We start from the raw sequence: 23,532 nt of genomic DNA, 5'->3' as shown, positions 1-23,532 counted from the left end.
AAATTCCTGCACATAACCTTTTTCTTCCTGAAATGCAGCATTTAGTAAATTATTTTATAATTATGCTAACATTGTTTTAAAATGCTTTAGCATGTTAATGAATTTAGGGGAAACAACAATTTAGAATGAAATCAGAATCTGAAAAAAAATACATTGTGCTATAGCTAGAGAGTTGCATCTAGTTCCAATAACACCACTTTCAGAGGGGCTGTAATTTCTTTGCCATTTTAAAAGTCACATATTTTCTATTAAATTTTTGTTTGATTCTATACCCACAAAGGACAGATAAGATTCTTCCAAAAAACTAAAAAAAAAAACTGCCCTCTCCCCTGCAGCCTTTTCTTTAATATTACATCTCAAATACGTTTCTATGGGTCCTACCTTCTATTTGGTTAGATCAGCCTTCACTAAACTCAAAGCCTAAGCATCAAAGTAGACAGAAATAAAACCCCTATCATAATTCCTTTAATTTCAGCAGTATTTCAACCAGACACTAAATAGAATATAGTATTCATATGAATAAATATGTATTAATTGATAACTAAAGATAATTTTTTGTGGCAGAATAATTATCTTAAAACATTTGAATTTTTTTGTTTGATAAAATTTTGAACACACACCCACTTTGTGTTTTTCAGAACATAATCAGTATACATAAGCTCAAACTTATGAAATGTGGGAAATTTTTAAGTAAAGATCTAGAGTGAGCCAAGTTGTGTGAAATATTTGTTATGTCACATGTCTGATCCATCTGTTAAATTCTCTGCCATGATAGGCTTTGTAAAATAAAATACAGAAACTGATAAATAGAAGTCATTACAGGACCAACTATATCACATGGTAGATAGACAGATAAATATATAAATGATAGTTTCATAAATGCATATGTAATGTATTTGTGTGTATATATAAAATCATCAGACATTCATCTTTCAGTGCATTACTGCTGAGATATTTATTTGTAGCTATAGTCCATTCAATTAACTCATTTACTGATCTTTTACTATAAAATATTTTAAATGTAATGATGAAATAAAAATATATTTAGACAGAGAATGGAAAATTTATCACAGGGGAAATATTCAAAGGGCTATGCTAAATGTGATTATCATACATATGGTAAAAGAAACCTGTTGGAAGCTTGGAAATAGAGGAAGGAAATAATAGTAATAAAGGAGCACAATGTGTGTAAGTCTACATAACTACTGGCTATAATGTTCTGTGTAGTTTTAAATATATGAAGATTAACATACATAAAAATGCACATATCTGGAGGAGTAAAATGTGGTTAAAGTGTTTAAAGCTTGCATATTCTCTGGAATGTGATACAAGTACCAGCTTTCACTAAAATATGATAAACTAATTACCAATATTATAATCTGCAGGGTGAACACTAAAGTATTAGTAAAAATGTCTGTAAATATCAACTTAACAGTGGAAAGAAATGGAATGACAAAATACTTAATCCACAAGAAAGAAGAGGAAATAAAACACACAACAGATGAAACAAATGAAAACAAATAGTGTGGGGATATATTTAAATCCATGAACAAAGCAATTACATTAAATATAAATGGACTAAAATCTCCAAATGAAAGACAAAGGCAAAAGTAATACCAAATGAGTATCCCAGAAGTATGTATTCAGTGGGAAAATATGTTTACCTAATAGGAAAATGCATTATAACACAAACTGAAGATTTTTGCATGTACACTAAATAATACAGTTCAAAAAATGGGCAAATTTTTAGAAAAATTAGTTGGAACATATTTTTAAAAATTGTTTTGAGAGCCCCTAATATATTTATTGGGTATATGTATATACATTTATTTACATTTATATGTATATTTTTATCAATGAATAAATATAAGGAAATGATTCCAACATTTTGTTACATATCAAAACTATATGGGAGTAGCATACAGACCGAAACATTTTTGTTCTTCAACACTAATTTCAAATGTTTGAATGTATTTCATGAGATAGTAAAAGAGCTGGTAAAAGTTTTTCAAATAGAAGCTATTTAACATTATAAATACCCAACTTTTTATATTACTCCAAGGAATGAAAATCAAAATTGAGATTCAAATCTTGCATATGTTTGCCAAAAAAAAATCAAAACAATACTTGGTATGGTGAATGTTTTAAAAATTGTGCTCTCACACTGCTGGATGTATAAAGGACAATTTGGTTGTGCAAAACAAAAACAAAAAGCTCCACATGTATTTCCTTAGACCTAGCGATTCAATTTCAAGTTTGGTGTGCTTTTTTAAGCAAATACTTTGTAGCACTTAAGAGTGAGGAAATACATCTATCTTACCTTTATATAATTTATATGTAAATAGGAAAAAGGGTTATAAATCTATCTACATGAAATCCAAAATAAATCTTCTATAAAGGAGGTTGTTCTTTCCATGATATGAAATGTGTAGGAAGTTGACACAGAGAGAAGGGAAACACTTCTGGGGCTCACGTCTGTGAACTCAGAGATGGTAGTCCTGTGCTGCAGAACGGCCCTGTACACCCAGAGAAAGATCAGAGCTATTTTGCTTAGGAGATCGGGCCCATTTTCATGAGTCAAATTCACAGGATATTGAAGCACTGGGATCCTGTCCCTCCCCTGATTATAGATCTGTACTAGCTCAGGCTGAATAAAGGGGAAAGTGATGAAACTGAGTTTGACTTTGATCCTACAATATGTCTCAAAAACCCTAGGCACACAAGAGGTTGATGAGTTTTTAAGAAAAGAAGGCATATGCATACAACTCCATGAAAGCCTTAACATACTGGCATAGGTGATTCAAGGAAGGGAAGAGTGGACTCAAGGCATGAGCTCAGCAACTAAATTAAAACATGAAACATGAAACATCTCTTTAAAGAAGGACTAACACTGTGACAATAAAATTGGGAGAAAACCATGAATAGAAGCTCCAGGCTTTTACTATAGCTTCTACTCCCTTCTCTCAGTTATATGTTAAATAAGTTGAGTATCACATGTGAAATAAAATCAATGACATATGATATTTATGAAAGGTTGATATTTGTGTGTTCTTGAATGATCAGAACACAAATTGAACTATTCTGCAAATTTGTTTTCCATAAAAACATTTGTGCAGTCATAACAGAATTGCTGATTAGGAAGGCTAGGTCAGCTTCTATCTAAAGTGGGGAGATAGGAATGTGAAGGCAGCTGAGGGTCAATGCCAGCCAATGGTGTCAAGTCTTTAACACCCAGTGTGAAGTAGTGGTCCTATTCTTAAGTGGATGGCACAGCCCAAGGCAGTATGCTCGCTCCAGGAGGTGCTCTCGTAAACACAAGGATCTTTGCTTTTCTAGACCTAGTGGAATTAGGAATGCATGACGGTGTGCTTCTCTTTGTAAACCCCCTTTTTCCTGCTCCTTCAGGACTTTTAGGTTGCTTTGGCGAGAATTAAAATGATATATGTGTGACTTGATTAGGGAAAATGTATCCCTGAGATTGCTTGCGCTTCCTTTGCATTCCAGGCTTACCAGAGTGCCAATTAGGAGTGAGTGAGCTTCCTGGGGATCCCAGGGAATTCTGTCACCCAGACTGACTCACAATGTCCTACACTGCCAAAGTTCTTAGATACAAGCACTGCTATACTATCTCATCCTGAGCATGACGTCGGAGAATAAGCTAACACATCAGAACAGTGGTAATTAGGCATCAATAACTGGGAGTGTTTGAAGGGACCTGGGTTCCATCTGAAGCACAAATTTGGTTGAAACATGCTCTGGAGGAGTTTCTACAGGAAGAGGAGTCAACAGAAACAGGAAAGAAAAAGGAGCTCTGTGAAAAAAATTAAATGCATGGAATTTGAAAATGTTTTTCTTGCCCAGGTACCTTAGACCTTAAAAAGCACAGGAGCCCAGTTGGGATCTGGGAGAACAGCGAACCACAGAGCTGCTGAAGTCAAATTTACAATATGAAAACCAGAGAAGGAGTAGAGCGGAGCATCTGGCCGACAGCGAGTTGGCCTTGAGAGAGGAGCCCTCACCATGGCACTCAGTCGAGAAGACGGCAGCATGTCCAGGAGGCTGAACTCACGCCCTTTCCAAATAGGGGAAAACTGGGCCTAGTTGTGTAAAATAACTTGGTTCCTCCCACTGGCCCAAGAAGAGCTTTCAAGCCTCTTCCAGTTACCAAGACCATTACAAAGAGAGGAACAGGAAAATGTGGCTACTCAAGTCAAGGCGCAAGAGAAACTGAAAATATTTGAAACAAAACAAAGATCACTCTACATAAGATTTTAACCTATGAGCTGAAAGCTCTTACTTTGACTGTAAAAAATTTTAGAAAGAGAATGTTGAATATAATGATTAGGGAAGTAAATGAATTTTTAAAAAATCGAATTTTGAATCCATCATTTAAATAGCATAGATATGGATCACGTGGAAATTGCAAACTGCAAAAAAGCTAATGAAAAAATCCACTGGAATTCTTCCCAGATTCTAAAATCTTTGGGGGAATTTCTGATAATAGCACTGGAATCAAAGTTAAATCATATAGGATTCACCCAAATGTGTAGCCTTGCCATATGATGGCATCACTTTCCTATTCCGGCGGTGGGGTGGCAGTGGGGGTGTCTCTAGATTAGACTAGACTGGCTCCTGCTGTGCTGAGCAGTACACACTGTACACACCTGAAGATTTTACATTTTAGTATCATACAGGCCCTTTCATTAATATAATTTAATGGGTTACAAGAGTGGTTCTCAAAGTGTGGTTCATGAACCAGCAGCATAAGCTTCATTGAAACCGAGCAGGTCCTAGAACAACTGAATGAGAAACACCAGCGGCTGACAATCCAAATTTTAAAACCTCCGGGTGACTTTCAAGGACACTAGTTTGTGACCCTCTGGGCTAGAGAGAGAGAAAACATTTAACCTAGATGCTTTTTTGTAAGGCTAAACACCTCCAAAAGAATATGGGGATCAAGAAACAGGTGGTTACACCTGATATGAAAGGTGTGTGAACACTTCACAAATTTCTGTAGGAAACACATGAGTTCACAGATGGAGGAGAAACCAGATTAAAGGGAAAAGGAGAGGGACAGAAATCAGATGGGAGGGGAAACGAGGTGAACCTGCTGAAGGGAAGAGAAACCAGGTTCAGGAGGGGAAGAACCCAGGTGAAGAGAGAGAAAGTGCTGGAGAGAAACCAGAGGGAGATGAGAGCTGAGGAAAGGAGGAGGGACCTCAATTTTAAACTGCCCCCCCAAATATTCTGCTTTCAGTGGGACTGACTCCGCAGCCTTGGACAAACTCACACTGTCATTTCCTTTACATTTTACTATGTGGAGATTTTAGAAGTACAACTGACTACTTGGAAAAGAAGAAACCCGCAGAGTTCTTTACAATTCAGTAGAAAGACCTCTGCAAGGTACAGGTCTTTCTGATAATACAGGCTTGTAAATCTTACATTGGATTTAATTTGAAATGTAAAAGAAATTATATTTTTTATTCCCAGCTGGGAAGTTAAGTCGAACCAATTTTCTACTATATTATCACTGGCAAGTACTATGTATGTATGTGTGTGTGTGTGGGTGTATGTGTGTGCTTTAACTATATAAAAAGTGTATACAAAATACATATTTAACAATCATAAAATGTATAACCCATATACAGTCTCAATAAATAAAATGACAGATTGTTCATTATGTATGCATATATGTGCATATATACACAAATAGATTATGCAAATATAAAATTACATTTTCTCTTAGTAATGGCTTTAAGAGAAGTTGAACTTTCACTATTTTATGGTTAACTATTGCTTAACATTGTTTTTACTGAATTTTGGGGAATGTCTTATAAAAACTAGTGTGTGTATATATATATATATGTATGTATGTTTGCTTTCTATGGCAGATACCTATATTTCAACAACGTGAGCACATTTTATGCTATTTTATGTTTACTAACAACATGTTTAAAATGTGAAATGAGAAATAATGGGACCAACATTTTAACAATCTTGCCAGAATTTGCGCACTTAAATATATTTTTTGTCATCAAGGCCCTCATCTGGACGGCCATACCTTTATTCCAATGATATCACCATCTCCATATTTGGAATTTATCTTTTTTAAACTGCCTCCAAAACTTTCAGCATATTACATTAAATATCAAGTAGAGAAACTATTTCTCTTTTAAGATGGAAATCAAAATAACTTTTAGTTTTGGGTCTACGTAGTGAAATGGGATATCAAACTACATGAATTTTTTTCATTATTTTACTTAAAGTTAGGCACGATTTAAAAGTGACAATATTATTTTCTTCCTGTGTAGTCTCCATACTGCTTTTTATAAAGCAATTATAATAAAGTTCTGAAATTATCAAGAACAATCATTTCAATGTAGGAGCATGCATAAATGTCAAGTAACACAAATCCCAATGCTTGATTTCTTCTATTTTATACCAAAGCTGCCTTATTACTACACAGCCACTGTGACTTTACAGAGCATACAGCATGTGTGTACTTTCATGTTATTTTGTTTCAATCTTATTAATGTTTCAATCTTATTAATGATGTATAAAGTACTGAAGCCAAGTTTTATTTTTAAACTAAGAAAAAATGGGTGCTCAGTGTGCTTAGGCAGCCAAAGAGGAGGTTGAAGGGCAGTGCTGAAGCTGTTCAGGCAAAATTACTGCGAGGTTATGGCTGCCTGATTTTCTCTTAAGGCCTTTGATGTAGACATCGTATTCTCAGTGGTTCAGAGTGGCCTTATTAGCCTCATTTGCATGAGCCAATGCTAAGTAGTCAGCAATGTAATTGCCCAAAGAAGCAATCCCACTATTTCAAGTGAAGATATTTTTGCTTTGCCAAATGAGAAAGCAGGCTACAATATGTTAAATAAATGTATTAACAACATTAACCACAGAGAATTTGATTTCTCAGGAACTACTTGCCTGTAAATCCTGGGACTCCTTTGCAGAAGAAATAGCCACTTAAATGTGTACTGGTCGCTCCATTTTTGCAAGGCACAGATTTATGATCTTCAGCTCCTATTTCAGAGCTGTTTCTTCCACATCTTTGCTGACAGCTACAGTTGGAATTATGCAGATGGACCAGGCAGAGGCCACGCACTGATGTGCTATGGCTTCCTGAGCAAGATTCACCACTGAGAACACAGAACCTCTCAATGCAACCAAGAAAATAGCTGCATCTGAAACATGCAAACATGAAAAACCCAATTAATCCTATAATTTAACTCACTTAAATATTTATCACATATTCACTTAAATATACAGGACAATTAATATAATAAAGATGATTGTGGGGTGCCCTTTTAAAATATTCTTATACGCTTATCGGAAGTGTCCATACTTGGCGAAACTTGATTTTACTTGTGCAGTATGCTTAGTGAAAAGAACTTCGGCGACAGACAGACTGGACTCAAGTACAGGTTCTGCCACAACGTAGGGCTGTCTCATTAACCTTGCTGAGGCGGAGTGACAGGGTGTGTGTTTGTGAGAGGATTTTAGCTTTTTTGATTGTAAAATAATGCCTCACATGAAACTTTTGATTGCCAAGGCAAAGCCCATCTCAAAGATTCCTTCCACAATAAACATCTGCTACACAACAGACGAGGAGCCAGGCACCCGGCTCACGAAGTTCCCCTTTGTAGAAAGCCCTACGTGCCCTGGGTGACGTTTGGTGTGGCCCTGCCTTTCCCCTCCTGTGCTTTAATTCCTGCTCTTACGTTTGAAACTCACCCACACAGTGGATCCGTGAAACCCTGGGCTCCCCACCCTCGACCACAATAAAGGCAGAACTCTTAAGAGCCACGTACCGTCCAGACTCAATGGTAATAAAACATGTTTCCAAGTTCCCTGACGGCTGCTGCCCAGGTGGGTCTTAGGCCATAACAAGCAGCACAGGGCTGTTGGGCCCAGGGGGGCCTCGGGTGGGGCCAGGGCCCAGGGGGGTGCCCCAGGCGTCCCAGCAGAGAGGGGAGGGCCCCAGGCACTCCTACCCGAGAGCAGCGCTACCGATGGGCAGCTACCGACACAAAACATTTCAAATACCTCATCCACTGCTTATGAAAAATGGGTTTTTAATTAATAATAGGTTCTATTGACAGTAGTCATTCATTCCTTCCCATAGTCATTTAATAAACATTTATTTGTGTTTTCTATATGACTGGCATTGATGTAAATGAGCTGATCTCTGGCTTAACCTCAAGGGAGACACCCTCCAGTTCATACCCTAGGGTGACTGATAGGTTTTACTGCAAATGCCTGAGTACCTCAGTTCCTCAGTAGCCTGTAATGCAGCTGCTCTACATGCAGGAGCAATGGGTGTCTTAGTCGCATTTTATCGGTATCATCAGGCAAGTATGCTACTGCCTGGCAGACAGAGGGGCCCATGAAAATCTGCTCGGTGTATGATTTAGTAAAGAAAGGAGGTGCTGAAAAGACACTTAGAATCTGCCGGGTGTGGTAAGTATTAGAATGTAATAATTTCTGCATCTGGATCAAGTACAAATATTCTGGGAATTCTTAAAAGAGGAATTTAACCTAATCTTAAGCGATGGGATGAGGAGGAAGGAGTGGTATAATATATGCTCTGTGGGTGTGTATACAATCATATGTAACAGATCGCTCAAACCAGTTTTCTGCTCAATGTAATTATCATCTAAGATATAGATGAATATAATTGTTTCAATTTTTATTTGAATTTTTAATATCTATAATCTTGAGCAAATGTATATAAACCATAGATCCATTATTTAAAAAGTTTTAAGTATAGAGTTTTTGATGATTTAAAAAATCCTAACAAGACTGCTTATTAGCATATGTACAAAATTAATTCCAAAGCTAATTTCAATCTATCCAATATTTTCTAGTTTTGAATGTAGTTTTCTCTATTTCCAGATAACTTTGAAATATAGTCTGTGTTTCACATAAATGCATTTGAAATATTTGCAGGTTTAATGATAAGGGTCAGACTGGCCAACCACAAAGCATATTTCTCTGGAGTTAGAGAGGGATTGGTTTTCAACTGTATTTTATTTGTACACGCACACAATGCACACACACACACACACACACACACAATCTTTTCAGTACTTTGGGTATTTATTAGATGTATTGAACAAACATTCTTGGGTCTTCTCCTTATGCTAAGCACCACCTTAGGTAATGTGGATTATAAAATGTCATTTTAATATGGTTATATATTATATATTATAACCACATTTCTTTTGAATATTATGTATACATACATATTAAACTTAAGTAAAAGAAAGCATATGGTGAGAAACAAACCTAAATCATACTGATAATTTTGGCCTAAGGTAAAGTAGTATGATTTTCAAATATCCTTTGCCAGCTGTTCAAAGGGCACTTAAGATATTCATATAAACATGTCAATGAGTTAAGAAGAGCAATGTCATATCACTTTGCTTGTTATTATTAATGACAATTAACCTACTGAACCTAAGTTATTACTCTCATAAATTTAAATGATGGTAGGTGTTTGGTGCCAGCAAGAATGCTAAAGGTCAATTACTTCAAACCTTTCTTCTAGTAGTTGTGAAAAACTTAGCCATTTAATGCAGTTTGCCAAGGATCACTGAGATTGTTAATGGCAGGCAATGTACTTGATACTTTGATATATTCAAAGCTTTAGAGCAGAAATCTTGGTTCCAATTCTTCTCCTCTAATTTATTTTGTAAATAAGTTCCTCTGTGCACTCATTTTGTTATCTGTAAAATTATCAGTACTACATCTATTTCACAAAAGAGGATTAAATGCATTAATTTTTGGAAAAGTCTGTTGCCAGCCATATCGTATGTGCATGTTTACCTAAAATAGTGACAGAACAGTTATTTTCCTTCAATACCCTCTCACTTTCTCTACCCATCTCCCCAAAACCTTGGTAAACTCTAAACAATTATGACATGGTACATAAATCTTCCCATGCTATGCCCTGCTTAATCATATTTTGTAGATGAATTATTAATAGTATTCATTCACTTTGGAAAGCAAGTGGGTTGGGACAGTAAATTACATGGTGACCTATGTATATTGCCAAGATAATTATGTAGCTGTGTGCCTCAACCATCCCAATTTTAATTGTAATACTATTTGCTATTCCACCAAAACAAAAACTAAAAAAAAGCTTTTCTAAATGGACAAGATATCCTATGTGAGAATATAAAGGTCTATCATTAATTGCTTCTAAATTAATCTCTAATTCAATAAAAGCTTAATAAATCAGGAAATGATGCAATGATCCAGAAAGATATGATAATTGTAAGAAACTTGGAACCTTGCAGATTGTGAGGACTTGCCATTTCAGGATATATTTTGGGAAAAGAACGCGCAATATTTACTAATAGATTAATTATAGGAGATAGGAGAAGAAATTACTTTAGAATAACTCCTTCCTTTTAGGTATTAGCAGTTTGGAGACTGTGGTGTTCTTTACTAAGAGGAAGATTTGGCAGGAGGACATTTTGTTTAGAAACCAGGAATATGCATTTGGCCATGACAAATTTGAAAAACTTATTATACACATCTGGAGGTCTTCTTAGCTACTGGGAATAAGTCAGCTTCAGTATCTGGGTAAAGTCCAGAACAGAGATGCAAACTGAGGGACACAGAGGGATACTTGACTTGATTCTTGTGTTTTGTATACTTGCTGTTTGTTTTATTAAGTTTTAAAGAGAATATTAAGTCTTCAAGAGAAATTTTTTTTCATTCACCTTTTAATAATTTGATATATTCTCATTTAAAAAACTGTCCACTTGGTCCTTATTTTTTACTTTTCAAATTTTAACACAATATAGTCAAATTTTAAAAATGTTTGATGAGTATTTACAAAGTTTTGTTCATTCCATTATTGGTTAACATTAACATTTCTGCATCAACCTATCTACTTACTGACTCTATATATTTATTTATATATTCTATATTTTTAATTAAAAGAAAAGATCATTTCCTGGTCATATATGATGCTCTGAACTTTCACTTTTCCTTTAATGATATATCCTGGATATCAATCTAAGTACATGTTGTTTTCAAAGGTTGCAAATGTTCCACTGAATGAATATATCACAATATTTTATGTTCTGAAGAAACTGTAGTTATTCAGAATTTTTCTTTATATATATAGAAATGGAAGTCCTTGTATAAATATATTTTGATGGATTCTAAAAAGAGCACCCATAGGAAAATCTCTTGTACAATTGGCCTTATTCGAAAGGAATATAACTTTTAATTTTAATAGATCTCACCAAAGTGCTCCCTAGGAAGGCAGTGACAGCTTGCACTTTCATCTCTGATTTTAAGAATACTGGTTTCCCCAAACTCTGAGAAGCTCTAGGCATCACAAAACATTTTAATTCTTATCAGTCTGGTTGGGAAAAGCTAGCTATTTTTACTATGATTTTCCTGTCATATTTTCACTTGATCATATTCTTAAACACTCTCTAAAACCTACATTAAGACTGACATCAATGACCCAATGAAAGTGTTATTTGTACGTCAACATAAAGCTAAATGCAGACTACTTTATATTTGTTTTCACACTTTCTGTCTTGAATTTTACAAATGATATTATGTTTAGCTATAGAGTTTGTAGTTCCCACCTTGTTTTAATTTGCACCTCTCTGTTATTTTTTTTCCTAATCTATTTCTTTTAACCTTTCTAAGTAAAATTGTTTTGAGTAGTCTGAACCACAAAGAATTAGGTATGTTTTAGATCTATACTTGAGCTATTTTAATAGACATTAATTACAGATATCAGGGTGTATGTGAAAGAGAGAAATTCTTTTGGTTTTCTGTTAGCTATGTAAATTGCATTTGATTTCTTTGTTTTATGAATTAACCTGTGAAGTTACAGATTTAGATCTTAAAATTTGCAGTATTTGTCAGACTTGATCATCTTAAATTTATATAATCTGACTGGTCCTCTATCTCTTGACTGAACAGTTTCAGAGATTATCTACTGATGTATTGCTATTAGATGAGAAAATTAGAGTATTTGTATATCTTCACATTTTTCTCTTTCTCATAACTTCGGTTCATTGTAGCTTAGTTTTATTAATTCTGTTGATTTTCTTTCTAATTTCAAATTAAACTTACCTCTCTCTTGCTGTATTCTTTTTACGAAAAATAAGAAAATTGATACACGCACACTTCATCCTAATGTCCTTGTTCCTAAGTTTATTTTTGGTATAAAATATATAATCATGATTTCAGGATTACTTAATTTTATATCCACTTTTATATAAACTCCACACACACCTGCAATTCATTTCTGGAGCTTTTCCCTTTATTATTGACAAGATTCTTGTGCTGAATAAAATTCTGGGTTTTCTTTGTTTGTTTTATTTTATTTACTTAAAGAGGAACTTGCAACTTCTATGTATCACTGTAGTATTTCTAGAGTTTGGCCAATTATATTTTAAGTTTGCCTATTGTACAGAAAGATCAGTTTAGATGAGTAATATGCCCTACTGAATACACTGAAAATATGTTTGTTAAGTTCCTAAGAAATTCCTATGGTATTAATAAATTAGAAAAAAGTATTTGATAATTGCAGTTTAATAAGCAAATTATTTTGATCAGTGCCTGTAAACTATTATATAATTTGTTATAATTTCTGTAATTAATAAATTCTGTAAATTGTTATAGAAAATAATTAGTACTTTTTTATATTTATATAAGCCTTTAAGTTTTTATTATGAGATTACCATTTTAAAATATCAATCTCACATCAATTTATAGCAATAGAACTATCAATGGAAAATCACTCAAAATATCAATAGAAATGTATTTGATAATAATATATGATATATGAAGGTGATTATACATAAAACCATATATCCATAATTTTAGAGTAATGATTCCTCCAAAATTATTTCTTGTTTTAATATAAGGGCTTGGCTAGAATTGACAGGCAAATAAGCATAGAATATCATCTCTCAATAATAGTCATACTTTTCAATCCTTGGGAAAATATTTTCTAATTGCCACTTTTCTTCATGACATTGTGCTATATAAAGCATTTAAACATATTGAACAATTTCAATTAAAATTTTCCTTGGAGTTTTATTTGACATCATACTTAAAGCAGTCCTTAAAGCAGACCACAGCTATATAACAAAATCTTTCCTTTAAGTTAATTGGTGTGGTTTCATTTACATATTTACTTATTCATCTATATATTTTAACTGTATAATTTTTATTTTATCTGAAATTAATTTTGGTGTAAGTTTGATATTCTAAGTGCCTAACTGATTGTGAAAGTACCCTTATTGGAATATTCTATCATTTTCTCACTAGTTGAAATTCTACAAGTCTCATAAAATAACTGCAAACATAGACACATATACATACACATATACTTCTGACTGACTAAAATTTATGCTTCATTAATCCACCTGAATATTCTTTAGAATGGCTTTAACTTTACATTTTAACACTTGGTAGGGTTTAAATTGATTGTGTTTAAATATTGAGAAGATAGGTGCAACATATACAAAGTATTTACACATATCACGCTGAAAAAGAGAGATTTCATAAATAGAAGGTGATCCTTGAAAAGTCAGTAAGATTGGACCTAGAACACAGGTGTAGAGATTAGTTATATTGGGAATAGATGCCATTTCCATTAATGGGTGGAAAAGAGTAAAAATGGGCAACAGTGCCGAGTTTGTTGTTTGGACTTTGAAGAACTTATTTGCGGTTGGGTTCCCCATTATGTTTGCATTGCTGTTCTTTATACTAATACTGACCAGCTTGGTTTCCCCATTCCTCTGAACTCTGGAAGATTTCTAAAGTCTTCCAGTGAATTTTATTTCTACAATGTCATGTTTATCTTGATTTTATTTTTATTGTTGATTTAGTCTTTAGTGACTGTAATGATAAGTATTTTAATTTTCATCAACTCTTTTGAATGTTTGAACTGTTGTGCAAAATAGGGCCATTAGTTGTCTTTGCCTGCCTGGGTTCCCTCTTCTGGTAATGACATTTCAGTTTTCTTTTGGGTGATTCTCCTTGCTCCATTGCTCATAGTTTTAACTTGGTGGTCAGTTAATCGTCCCCACCTTCTTCAGTCTGTAGCAATCAATCTCAGGGGAATTTGATCTTAGAAGAACACAATGAGGAAATAGTCCATTGTTCACTGCATTCCAGGAACTACACTAATTTTTATCCTTTCAGAGACAGAAATCTTTGTTTTTGTCCTTTCATTGTGTGGCTGTCCTATAGATTTATTGAGTTTCCTTTATAGTACATATGTTAGCCGAACTCAACTGGTGTCTGCAATCACTATTCAGTGAAAGATACAGAATGGACTAAAATCAAGTGATGGGAGCAACTTTAAATTTGCTATTTAATTGACATGAGGCAAAATGGAGTTGCAATCTCATTGATTTTCTGGGCTATAAAAGTAATACTCTCTGGTAGCTAACTAAGTTTTCAAAGGTGTGACTCACAGAATTACCATAGGTGTGGTACCTAAACACAGAAGACTGATCATAGGAATTTGGCATTAGAAATTCAAGTAGGATGATGATTTTCCCTTATGGTTAACAAATTCTAATAAATGTCTGAATCAACAAATTTTCCTTGATTAACATGGAGGTTTCATTGAGGCAAAAATCCAGTGATGATTAAAATTTTGAAAAACTTTCTGTCAGTATGTGAAATGAAGTAAAGATACTGGCTCAGATATGTATAAAAACCTTTTTTATCCACATTAAGGTATGTTGGGGCTTTGGAAATTGTACCAACTATGGAGCACTTTTTTGTGTGCCATGGAACTATTCTATGCATTAAAGGATTTGTAACACTCATAATTTACATTCACCTGCTAAAATGCCAGCTGTTTCAGCCAATTTTAGTGAATATTAGAATGACCCTAGAGATTTCCAAAATATCCCAAGAATGCAAAATCACCCCATTGAAAACTATGCATCTAAAATAACTTTCTCTAGTGTACTAATGCACTCACCCCTTTTCACACAATCATGCACTAGATGTCAAGCATTTTGTTATCATAATAATATGCATGTAAATATTGATGTATAGGTTTATATGGATACCCAGTGTTAAGTGTTAAGATAAATTGCTATTAAGTTGAGAGCTGTTCAGCAGCAAGTATATCAATCTTATTTTAAAAAAGTCAACAAAATTAGTGTCCCACATAAATTATTTATAATTCTTAAATATTCTTATAATTTCATAGAAAATAAATTGTACTAAAGAACTTCATAAATGTATTAGTAACTTAATTACTAAATAAATCAATTTCAATTGTACTAAAATTTTAAACAGGTGAATGACATGATTAAAAGGACAAAGAAAAAATTAGGTGAAAGTCTTTAAAGATACGGTCTCATTTTTAAACACTGTGACTTAATACTTTTTTTCATCATTTAGGTTTTTAATGGAAAATAATCTAGGTATGGAAGAAACTAAATATATTATTCTACTTATTACCCTGAGTCCTAAGATTATGATCCATATGCCTTATATACAGTGAATGCTTCATTAATATTATTTGACTATGTAATTACCAGATGTATCTTAAAACTGAGGTGTGCTCAAGAGAAAGGTCATTTTAAAGGTTCTTATAAACAGTTCCATGAAATTCCAAGTCTTAGAAGATAATTTGAAAAGCAATGTAAAAAGGTTAGACCTATAAAAAGCTATTTAGATATTATGAAGTAAAATATAAATCTGGCCCAGGTAACACAAAATCATATAACATGCACAACAACATTTTTATTGTTTGACATATGAAACTAAAGCATGAAAAGTCAAAGTGCCTAAATCTATAATACAGTCAAACTTTGATTTTATATGCATGATACATGCATTAGTTTGCACCCAAAAGAAAAAAAAAGATATGTGAGAGATAATCATGTATACATTAGCTAAGTTTCGACCCTTATTATAATTAAAATTTAATTATACAAGTGTTTCCTTTAATGAAGCTTATTATAATTAATTTTTGGCATGCATATAGAGACTACAGTGATATCTACTTTAGAATTGTTTAAATGAATTAAGTAGTGGCCTCTATACTATGTTACTATAAAGCTTAGCAGGATTATCTCACTTTCCAGGGCACAATAAACAGGAAAAAAAAATCAATGTATATAAATGCAATTGTCAAAGTGATCCAGCCACTAAAGAAATGTGGTTTAGTGTTATCAAGACTAGCCAAACACACAGACACACACACACACACACACACACACACACACACACAGCCAGTTTTACGTGCAGTTTCTGTTTTTTCCCCTGAAAGGTAAATGTAGCACAAAAACTTGCCCAGAAGGCAGAAAAGTTTGCATAGAACCTCGAAAATTAAAAATAAACATAAAACAAGAAATTCAGCTTCTTAATAAAAATGTCACTGATATCATGGCAGAAAATATGATAGTCTTGGAACTTATAATCATTAGACCTCCTGATTCAGAAACAATTTAAGAAAACCCTGATCAAAATATATTTCTGTGGCAAATTCACATAAAACTATATTTAAACAAGCCTCCTGACTCTACAGAAATATGGTTTGAAACTTTGTGGTTTTATCACGGATTTTTAGCACCCCCCCTACCATTTACTAAAGCATCCTGTGTATTCCCATTAAGTGATGGGCCAATTTCTCACCTGTCAAGGGCCTGTATGTACATGGCTTGTTCTTAAAGGTCCCTGTTGGCCAACTGTTTGTTTTCACAATGGCACCATATGGGTTTTGTAATTGTCATACCAGATGGCACATGAAGTCCCACCACATTGCTCTTCCTTTTCAAAGATGACTTAAATATTGATAAAATACTATTTTTTATACAGTTTTTTGAGCATGTTGAACAAGTCTAAAATGGCATGCAGTGTTTTAGGTATAGTACTGAAGGTGTGATTTAACTTGGGAAGGGATCCTTGGCTAAGGTAAGGCATAATATTTAAACTCATGGATTACATTTCAATGTGTTCAGAACATCTATTATTTTCTCTCTTTAACTGAATTTAATAGTGTAATCAATTTTTTATAGAGAATTAGAATATTTTTTGAAAGTTAATTCTGGGATTTTATATGTATTTTGCTTTTATAGTAGGTGATATACACTGTAATAATTTCTAGATATTGTGAGTGGTATAAGTACTTTTTTACATGAAGTTCTTATATTTGCAAATTTTGCCATTTCCATCTTAGTATTAATTATTAGATAAGGTCAAGAAGCTATAAAATTATTGATAATTTTAACTGCAAAAATTATAAGAGTTTCTAGCTATCAAAGGAATATTACCATAAACAAAGAAAAACAAAGTCAGAAAACAATGCAGTCATGTCACAAATATAGGATAGTGTTTTTACTAAAAAAAAAATCCTGAAAAAGCATCATTTCATGAAGTAAATATTTATTGAGTTCTATTGCCTGTATCATTTGTGACTGCCTTCTTTACCATAGTATAAGACTTCCAAGGTTCATCCATGTTATGGAATGTATTACTAATCTATTCCTTTCTTATGGCTGAATAATATTCCATTGTATGAATAGAGTGCATTTTATTTATCCATTCATCAACAGCTGATGAACATTTCAGTTTTTAAACTTTTTGACTATTGTGAATAAAACTTTGCAAATACTCATGTAGAAGTTTTTGTGTGGACATGTATGTTCATTTCTCTTAAGTATACACTACAAGTGGAGTTGCTGGTTCATATAGAAAGTTGATGATTAAACTTTTGAGGAACAGACTTTTTCTCAAAGCAACTGCATACATAATTTTATATTCCACAAGCTATGTGTGAGGTTTCCAATTTCTCTAAATCCTCACCATGGCCAATACTTTTAATTAATCTTTGTTATCATATTACTAGTGGATATAAAAGTTATCTTGTTTTTATTTGCATTTCCATTCTCCCATCATTAAATGGAATGTTGCTTATGTTTTTTTTTTTCTTTTTTTAATGTTCTTTATCAGGTTGAGGAAGTTCTATTGTGCTCTTCATTTGATGATTGTTTTTACCATGAAGAGCTATTGGATACAGTTTTAAGCCTGCATCTATTGGAATTATCATTTGTTTTCTCTTTATTCTATTTATGTGATATATTATGAAAATTGAGTTTAGAATGTTAAATGAACCTTTCATTCTTGTGATAAATCCCGCGTGGTTATAGTGTATAATCCTTTGCATATATGGTTGGCTTTGTTGTGCTGTAATTGTATGTGGCCATTTCTTAGTTTGAATTTTTATTTGTTTGTTGGATTTTTAACTTAGATTTTGTTTTTTACTTGTAATAGATCTATTCAAGTTTTCTATTTCCTCTCATGTCATTTTCAATAGTTTGTATTTTTTTAGGAATGCCCCCATCTTATCATAGTTACCTAAATTTTGGGGTATACAACTGTTCATAGTGTTTTGTTATAATCCTTTTCCTTTCTGTAATTTCAGTAATGATGTCCTTTCTCTCATTCTGGATTTTGGTAATTTGATTCTTCCCTCTTTTTGTTGTTTTTTATAGTATACATAAGGTCTATTTATTTTGTTAATCCTCTCAAAGGACAGACTTTTGGTTTTGTTGATTTTTCTATCATTTATCTATATTCCATTTAATTAATTTCATCTACAGTTTATGATTTCTTTCCTTGGCTTGCTTCATGTTTAATTTTATCCCTTTCATGTGTCAAGGTGATGGTTAGGATACTGACTGGGATCTTCCTTGTTTTCTATCATAGGCATTTACAGCTATTTATTCTCATTTCACTGTAGTTGGGAAACACATTTTACTATTTCACTCTTTAGAAACATATCACACCTTGTATTAGCATATGATCCATCTTGGAAAAATGTTCCATGAGTATTTAAGAAGAATGTTATTCTGCTGTTGTTGAATGGAATGTTCTATGGGTACCTGCTAGTTTTAGTTGATTTATAGTATTATTCAGATCTTGTATATAATTCCTCATTTTTACCAAAGGTTACATCCACTTCTAAAAATAGAATATTGAAGTCTCCAACTGTTATTGTTGAATTGATTATTTCTCTCTTCAATTCTGTAAGGTTTTGTTTCATGCATTTTGAGTCTCTGTTGTTAGGTGCATATATGTTTATAATTGCTATGTCACCTACGGGATTGACTCTTTTATCATTATAAATATTATTGGTTTTCTTTTAAAGTCTATTTTGTCTGATTATTATAGATACTCCAGCTTTCTATGATTGCTGTTTGAATGGTATGTCTTTTTCCATCCTTTTACTTTCACCCTATTTGTACATTTAATTGTAGAATGTGTCTCTTATAGATGGCATATACTTGTCTATATCCAGAAATTATCTAGCTTGAAAATCTGTGACATTTGATTGGATTTTTAAACCATTTTATTCTATTTTTCTTCTTAATTTTGTAAACCATTTGATTTTAATGATGTTACTGATATAGTTCGATTTCTGTCTGCCATTTTCCTTTTTATGGAAAAGGGAAATATTTTCCTTTTTATGGAAAAGGGAAATATTTACTGAACACAAAGGAAAACAGTATCAGAAGAATAGAGGTATAAAAAAGACATGTCATGGCCAAATTTTTATTACCTGTAATGCTATTTTTACTGTATTATTTGAGCTTTTTTCTTAATAGTTGCTCTGGGATTTACCATGTATACCTTAACATATCATAATCTACCAACAGATTTAATTTACCACAGATACTAACTTAATTCTAGTGTGATATAGCAAAATTGCTCCTGTGTAAGGTTATTTTCTTTTCCTCTCTTTTTTGAGATAATATTGTTACACATAATATAATATACATTATGTAATATATAGTAAATACACATGTATGTGTTTGATATGTGAACCCCAATCATTTTAAATAAAAAGGATTATTATTAAGTATTATAAAAAAGTTCAATTATGGCTTATCAGTACAATTGTAACTTTATGATAAATAGGTAATATTCTTTGGTCAAATGATGCATAAATACCTGTATCTATTAATTTCATCTTTATAAGTAGCTTCATGTTGACACCCACTTTCTTGATAGTCAGTGGTATTTTCCAGATACATTTTGCCAGGCCATCTGGGAATACATAAACACCAATATCCCTTATTTTCTTCTTCTGTCAAACAGTTGCACCCATTTGCACACATCTGTAAAACATAAGAAATAAGAATTTTTAAAATATCCCACATTACAATATACAATTTTAAAGTTCATATTTCATGATTTCTTTTATTTCTTAAATTCATGTGTTCATTTACCAAAAGTAAAATAAATTCAGGTTTTATTTGTGTCACAACCATTTTCAACAATCATATTTAGTTCATACTCAAATAATGACAGAAATATATAATAAAGTTAAATACATCAACATTGATTATACAATAGTTTTTGAAATATTTTTAAAATTTTATTTTAATCAAATTTTTATAGACTGCTTGAATGTTAACTGACATGATAGAAATACATTAAATTGAGAATCAAATTCATGAAAAGCCTATTTCCTGTATCACTAAGTATAGTTCCTCCTTGGGTGAATTCTTTGAGTCCACCATGAGCTAACATTCTACTGTATCCCTTATTAAAAATGATTCAAATTAAATCCTTAACACATGCTTAATTTATATTTGCTCACAAGTCATATTTTTACCTTTTTAAAAAGAATTATCATTTTAACTGTTTGGGGGTCTTCCACAAATATGCTCAATGGATTACCTGATAGAATCAATTGAACTCTGTCACCAGATAAGAGCTCCTCTTATGAAAGCCTAAACTCTGGTGTATTTTTTTCTTAGCTCTAAGAAGTGAATTCAAAACAGCCTTAGACCTTTGATAATCTTTTTTTTTTATATTTTCCTCTTAATACTTTCATGTTTTCCTTACAATTTTTGTTTATTAATACCCAATAAGTTATTTCCCATCAGTGGCAACAATTAGGAATTTGGTTTCATGGTCTGATCCTTTCATGATAAATTAACAATTTAGAGAGATCTAATCTCTGTTGGGTAAGAATCAACTGAGAATCTATTTTTTCATTTTTCTATTTGGAGCTCAAGTCAATTAAGAATTTCAAGTCCACTAGGAAGGAGAACAGTTCTTTGACCTGGACAAATGAGTTTTTTTTCTCAAATGTTATTTACCTTAACCATGGCTAAAATGTTATAATTGAATCTATAAACTTTCTCTGTGTCTGTATGTCTATGTATTTGTACTTCAGAAAAATCATCCTTTACTATAAGAGATGGAATCATTTCCTACAGGCAGAGGGTATTGTAGAGTTTCTTAAAGAAGCACTATTATAATTGGCTTTAAAGGTAAATTGAGCCCTTATATCAGAAACCATGAATAGAATTTTATGACACTTTTATTAGTCTCTCTCCAAATATACAGATTAAAATATTTTTGTATGTACATATACGTATATATTTTATTAGTTTTGTTTTCTGAAATATGTAATTGTATTGTACTTCATCCTCAATTACTTTAGTGTCTGTTTCTTATGAAAGTAAGGAAATTATTTAATTACTTCAGTAAAATTATCAAATTAGGAAGTTAACTTTGATGTAATACTATATTTTATAACCAATAAAGTTTATTCATAATTTTTCAATTGTTCTACTATACTACATAAAGAACCAAAAAATACAAATTCTCCACCTTCAACAGAATGGAAAATATAAAACACCAAAACCCCAAATTACCCGTAAGTAGAATCTATATAAACACCAGTGATTAGTGGCTTTGTTTTTTCTCCTTGTGGTTCTATACTGTTTTGTAAAGGTTATACTGGAAAAAAATTTATTATCTCATTGATCTTGAAAGTCCTGTAAGTTGATTTAATTATGAAAACAATATAATTAGTCATATTCTAAAACCTCATTCTACTTGTGTTCTATATACACACATAGACACAGTAGTTTTTCTTAACTTCTTGGTATAAGTTCTAAATTTTTAAATATATTATTATTGTACTACAGCATTCATAGTCCCATTTAACTAACTATGTAGACGGTCTGCTCATAGGGAGGAAATTACGTAGGTTTTCAAAAAAGTTGGAGACCAGGCTGCACTGCCCAGTGGGGTCTCTCAGGTGACGGCCGTTCTGTATGGTCACCACCTTCTTGTCACTTAGACTTGGACTTGGATCTCTGGCAGCAGCTCTTGCATTTGCTGCACCCCCCCAACCCCCGCAGCACCTGCTCTATCTTTCCTGTTTGGTCATGTTGCTTGTTTCACCATCTAGTCAGGAGTATGTGTGTTGACTCCATTTGGCCCATGCAAAGGGTGACAAAGATCAATGTTTCCCAGATATTGGATAAACCCACAGTTTTTATTTCTATATTTTCAGTATAGTCTGGGATGATTCAACAAAACACAAAGAAAAATATTAGACACAGTTAACTACACTCAAAGCCTATAAACTGTGAACATTCATGTATGCTTAATTTTTTATTTCTTCAGGAAAACATAAAAACATGCATAATTTTCTATTTTATGATTAAGAAAAAAAGCCATACACTAAAGAGTCATTCTACTTTTAGTTATTATAAATCTAGGTCACTAAATAATTCAAAAATAAAATATTGAAAAATAATGTTTTAACAAGAATAACAGTGCAGAAATGAGACTATAGTAGACTATTATTTCCCATGATGATATACTTTCCTTTTTTGCTTTATTTTCAAAATAACTATTACTGTGATTTAAGAAAATCTGAATAACTAAAAGAAAATTGGTAAATAAAGGATTTTCCTTAAAATAAGAAATCAAAAACCAAACCATCCTTTATCTAACTGTTGTGATATGAACACATAAATTATACTTAAAGCTTTAAGACTCATTATATGTTGAAGGTGGTTTATTCATCTTTACAGCCATTATTTACTATATCTACAAAGCAATGCTGCACCAAGAATTACTTAATTTGGTATTTCAACAGGGTTTCTTGTCTGTTCATATAGTCTAGTATTCTACCAGAATTTAAGTTTTCTAAAATTAAATTCAGAGATAAGAAGAGGTATCTTGTAAGACAGCAAATGTATCAGTGGATATATAAAAAGTTGAATCTACCTTGCACATTCAGGGTAAAGATTTCTCAATATTTGAATCTATAGAGAATAAAGGAATCTACTTAAGGAATCCAATAATGGGGATGATATTTTATTCTTGCGATTAAAAATGTTTGTTTGATGAAGGAATGTAATAACATTACAAATCTGGGCAGTGAATAATTTTTTCTTCCCAAGAAGAATAGAGATAAAATAAAACATCTGGGATTCCTTATTAATAATGACATATGTATATAACACAATATGATTGCACAAAATTAATTTCTGGTGGATACAAATTAAGCAACATGAAGAATATTTACAGCATACTTCTGAAAAGATATTTTGCATATGTAAGTAAACAATTCTAGTTAAACCTATCATTTCATGAAATAACATATTTTCTATAAATTATATTTTAATTGCCATATTAGTAAAAATCACTTTTTAGGAAAACTGCTCTGAAGCCTAATATACATATATTTTACAA

At 32.4% G+C, this 23,532-nt stretch overlaps 1 protein-coding gene across 1 annotated transcript in view; it reads right to left on the bottom strand.

The window, feature by feature from the left end:
• Window positions 1-23,532, bottom strand: part of EYS (eyes shut homolog) — a 1,533,253-nt gene that overhangs the window by 1,201,965 nt on the left and 307,756 nt on the right. The window contains 2 exon segments of the mRNA XM_073224289.1: window positions 6,930-7,190; window positions 19,978-20,144. Coding sequence (XP_073080390.1) covers window positions 6,930-7,190; window positions 19,978-20,144 — 428 coding nt within the window.

This window comes from Manis javanica, chromosome 16, assembly GCF_040802235.1.
Source record: "Manis javanica isolate MJ-LG chromosome 16, MJ_LKY, whole genome shotgun sequence".
In the NCBI taxonomy this organism is placed as follows: domain Eukaryota; kingdom Metazoa; phylum Chordata; class Mammalia; order Pholidota; family Manidae; genus Manis; species Manis javanica.
The sequence above is the reverse complement of the archived record's forward strand: the minus strand, read 5'-3'. Positions and strand labels throughout refer to the sequence as shown.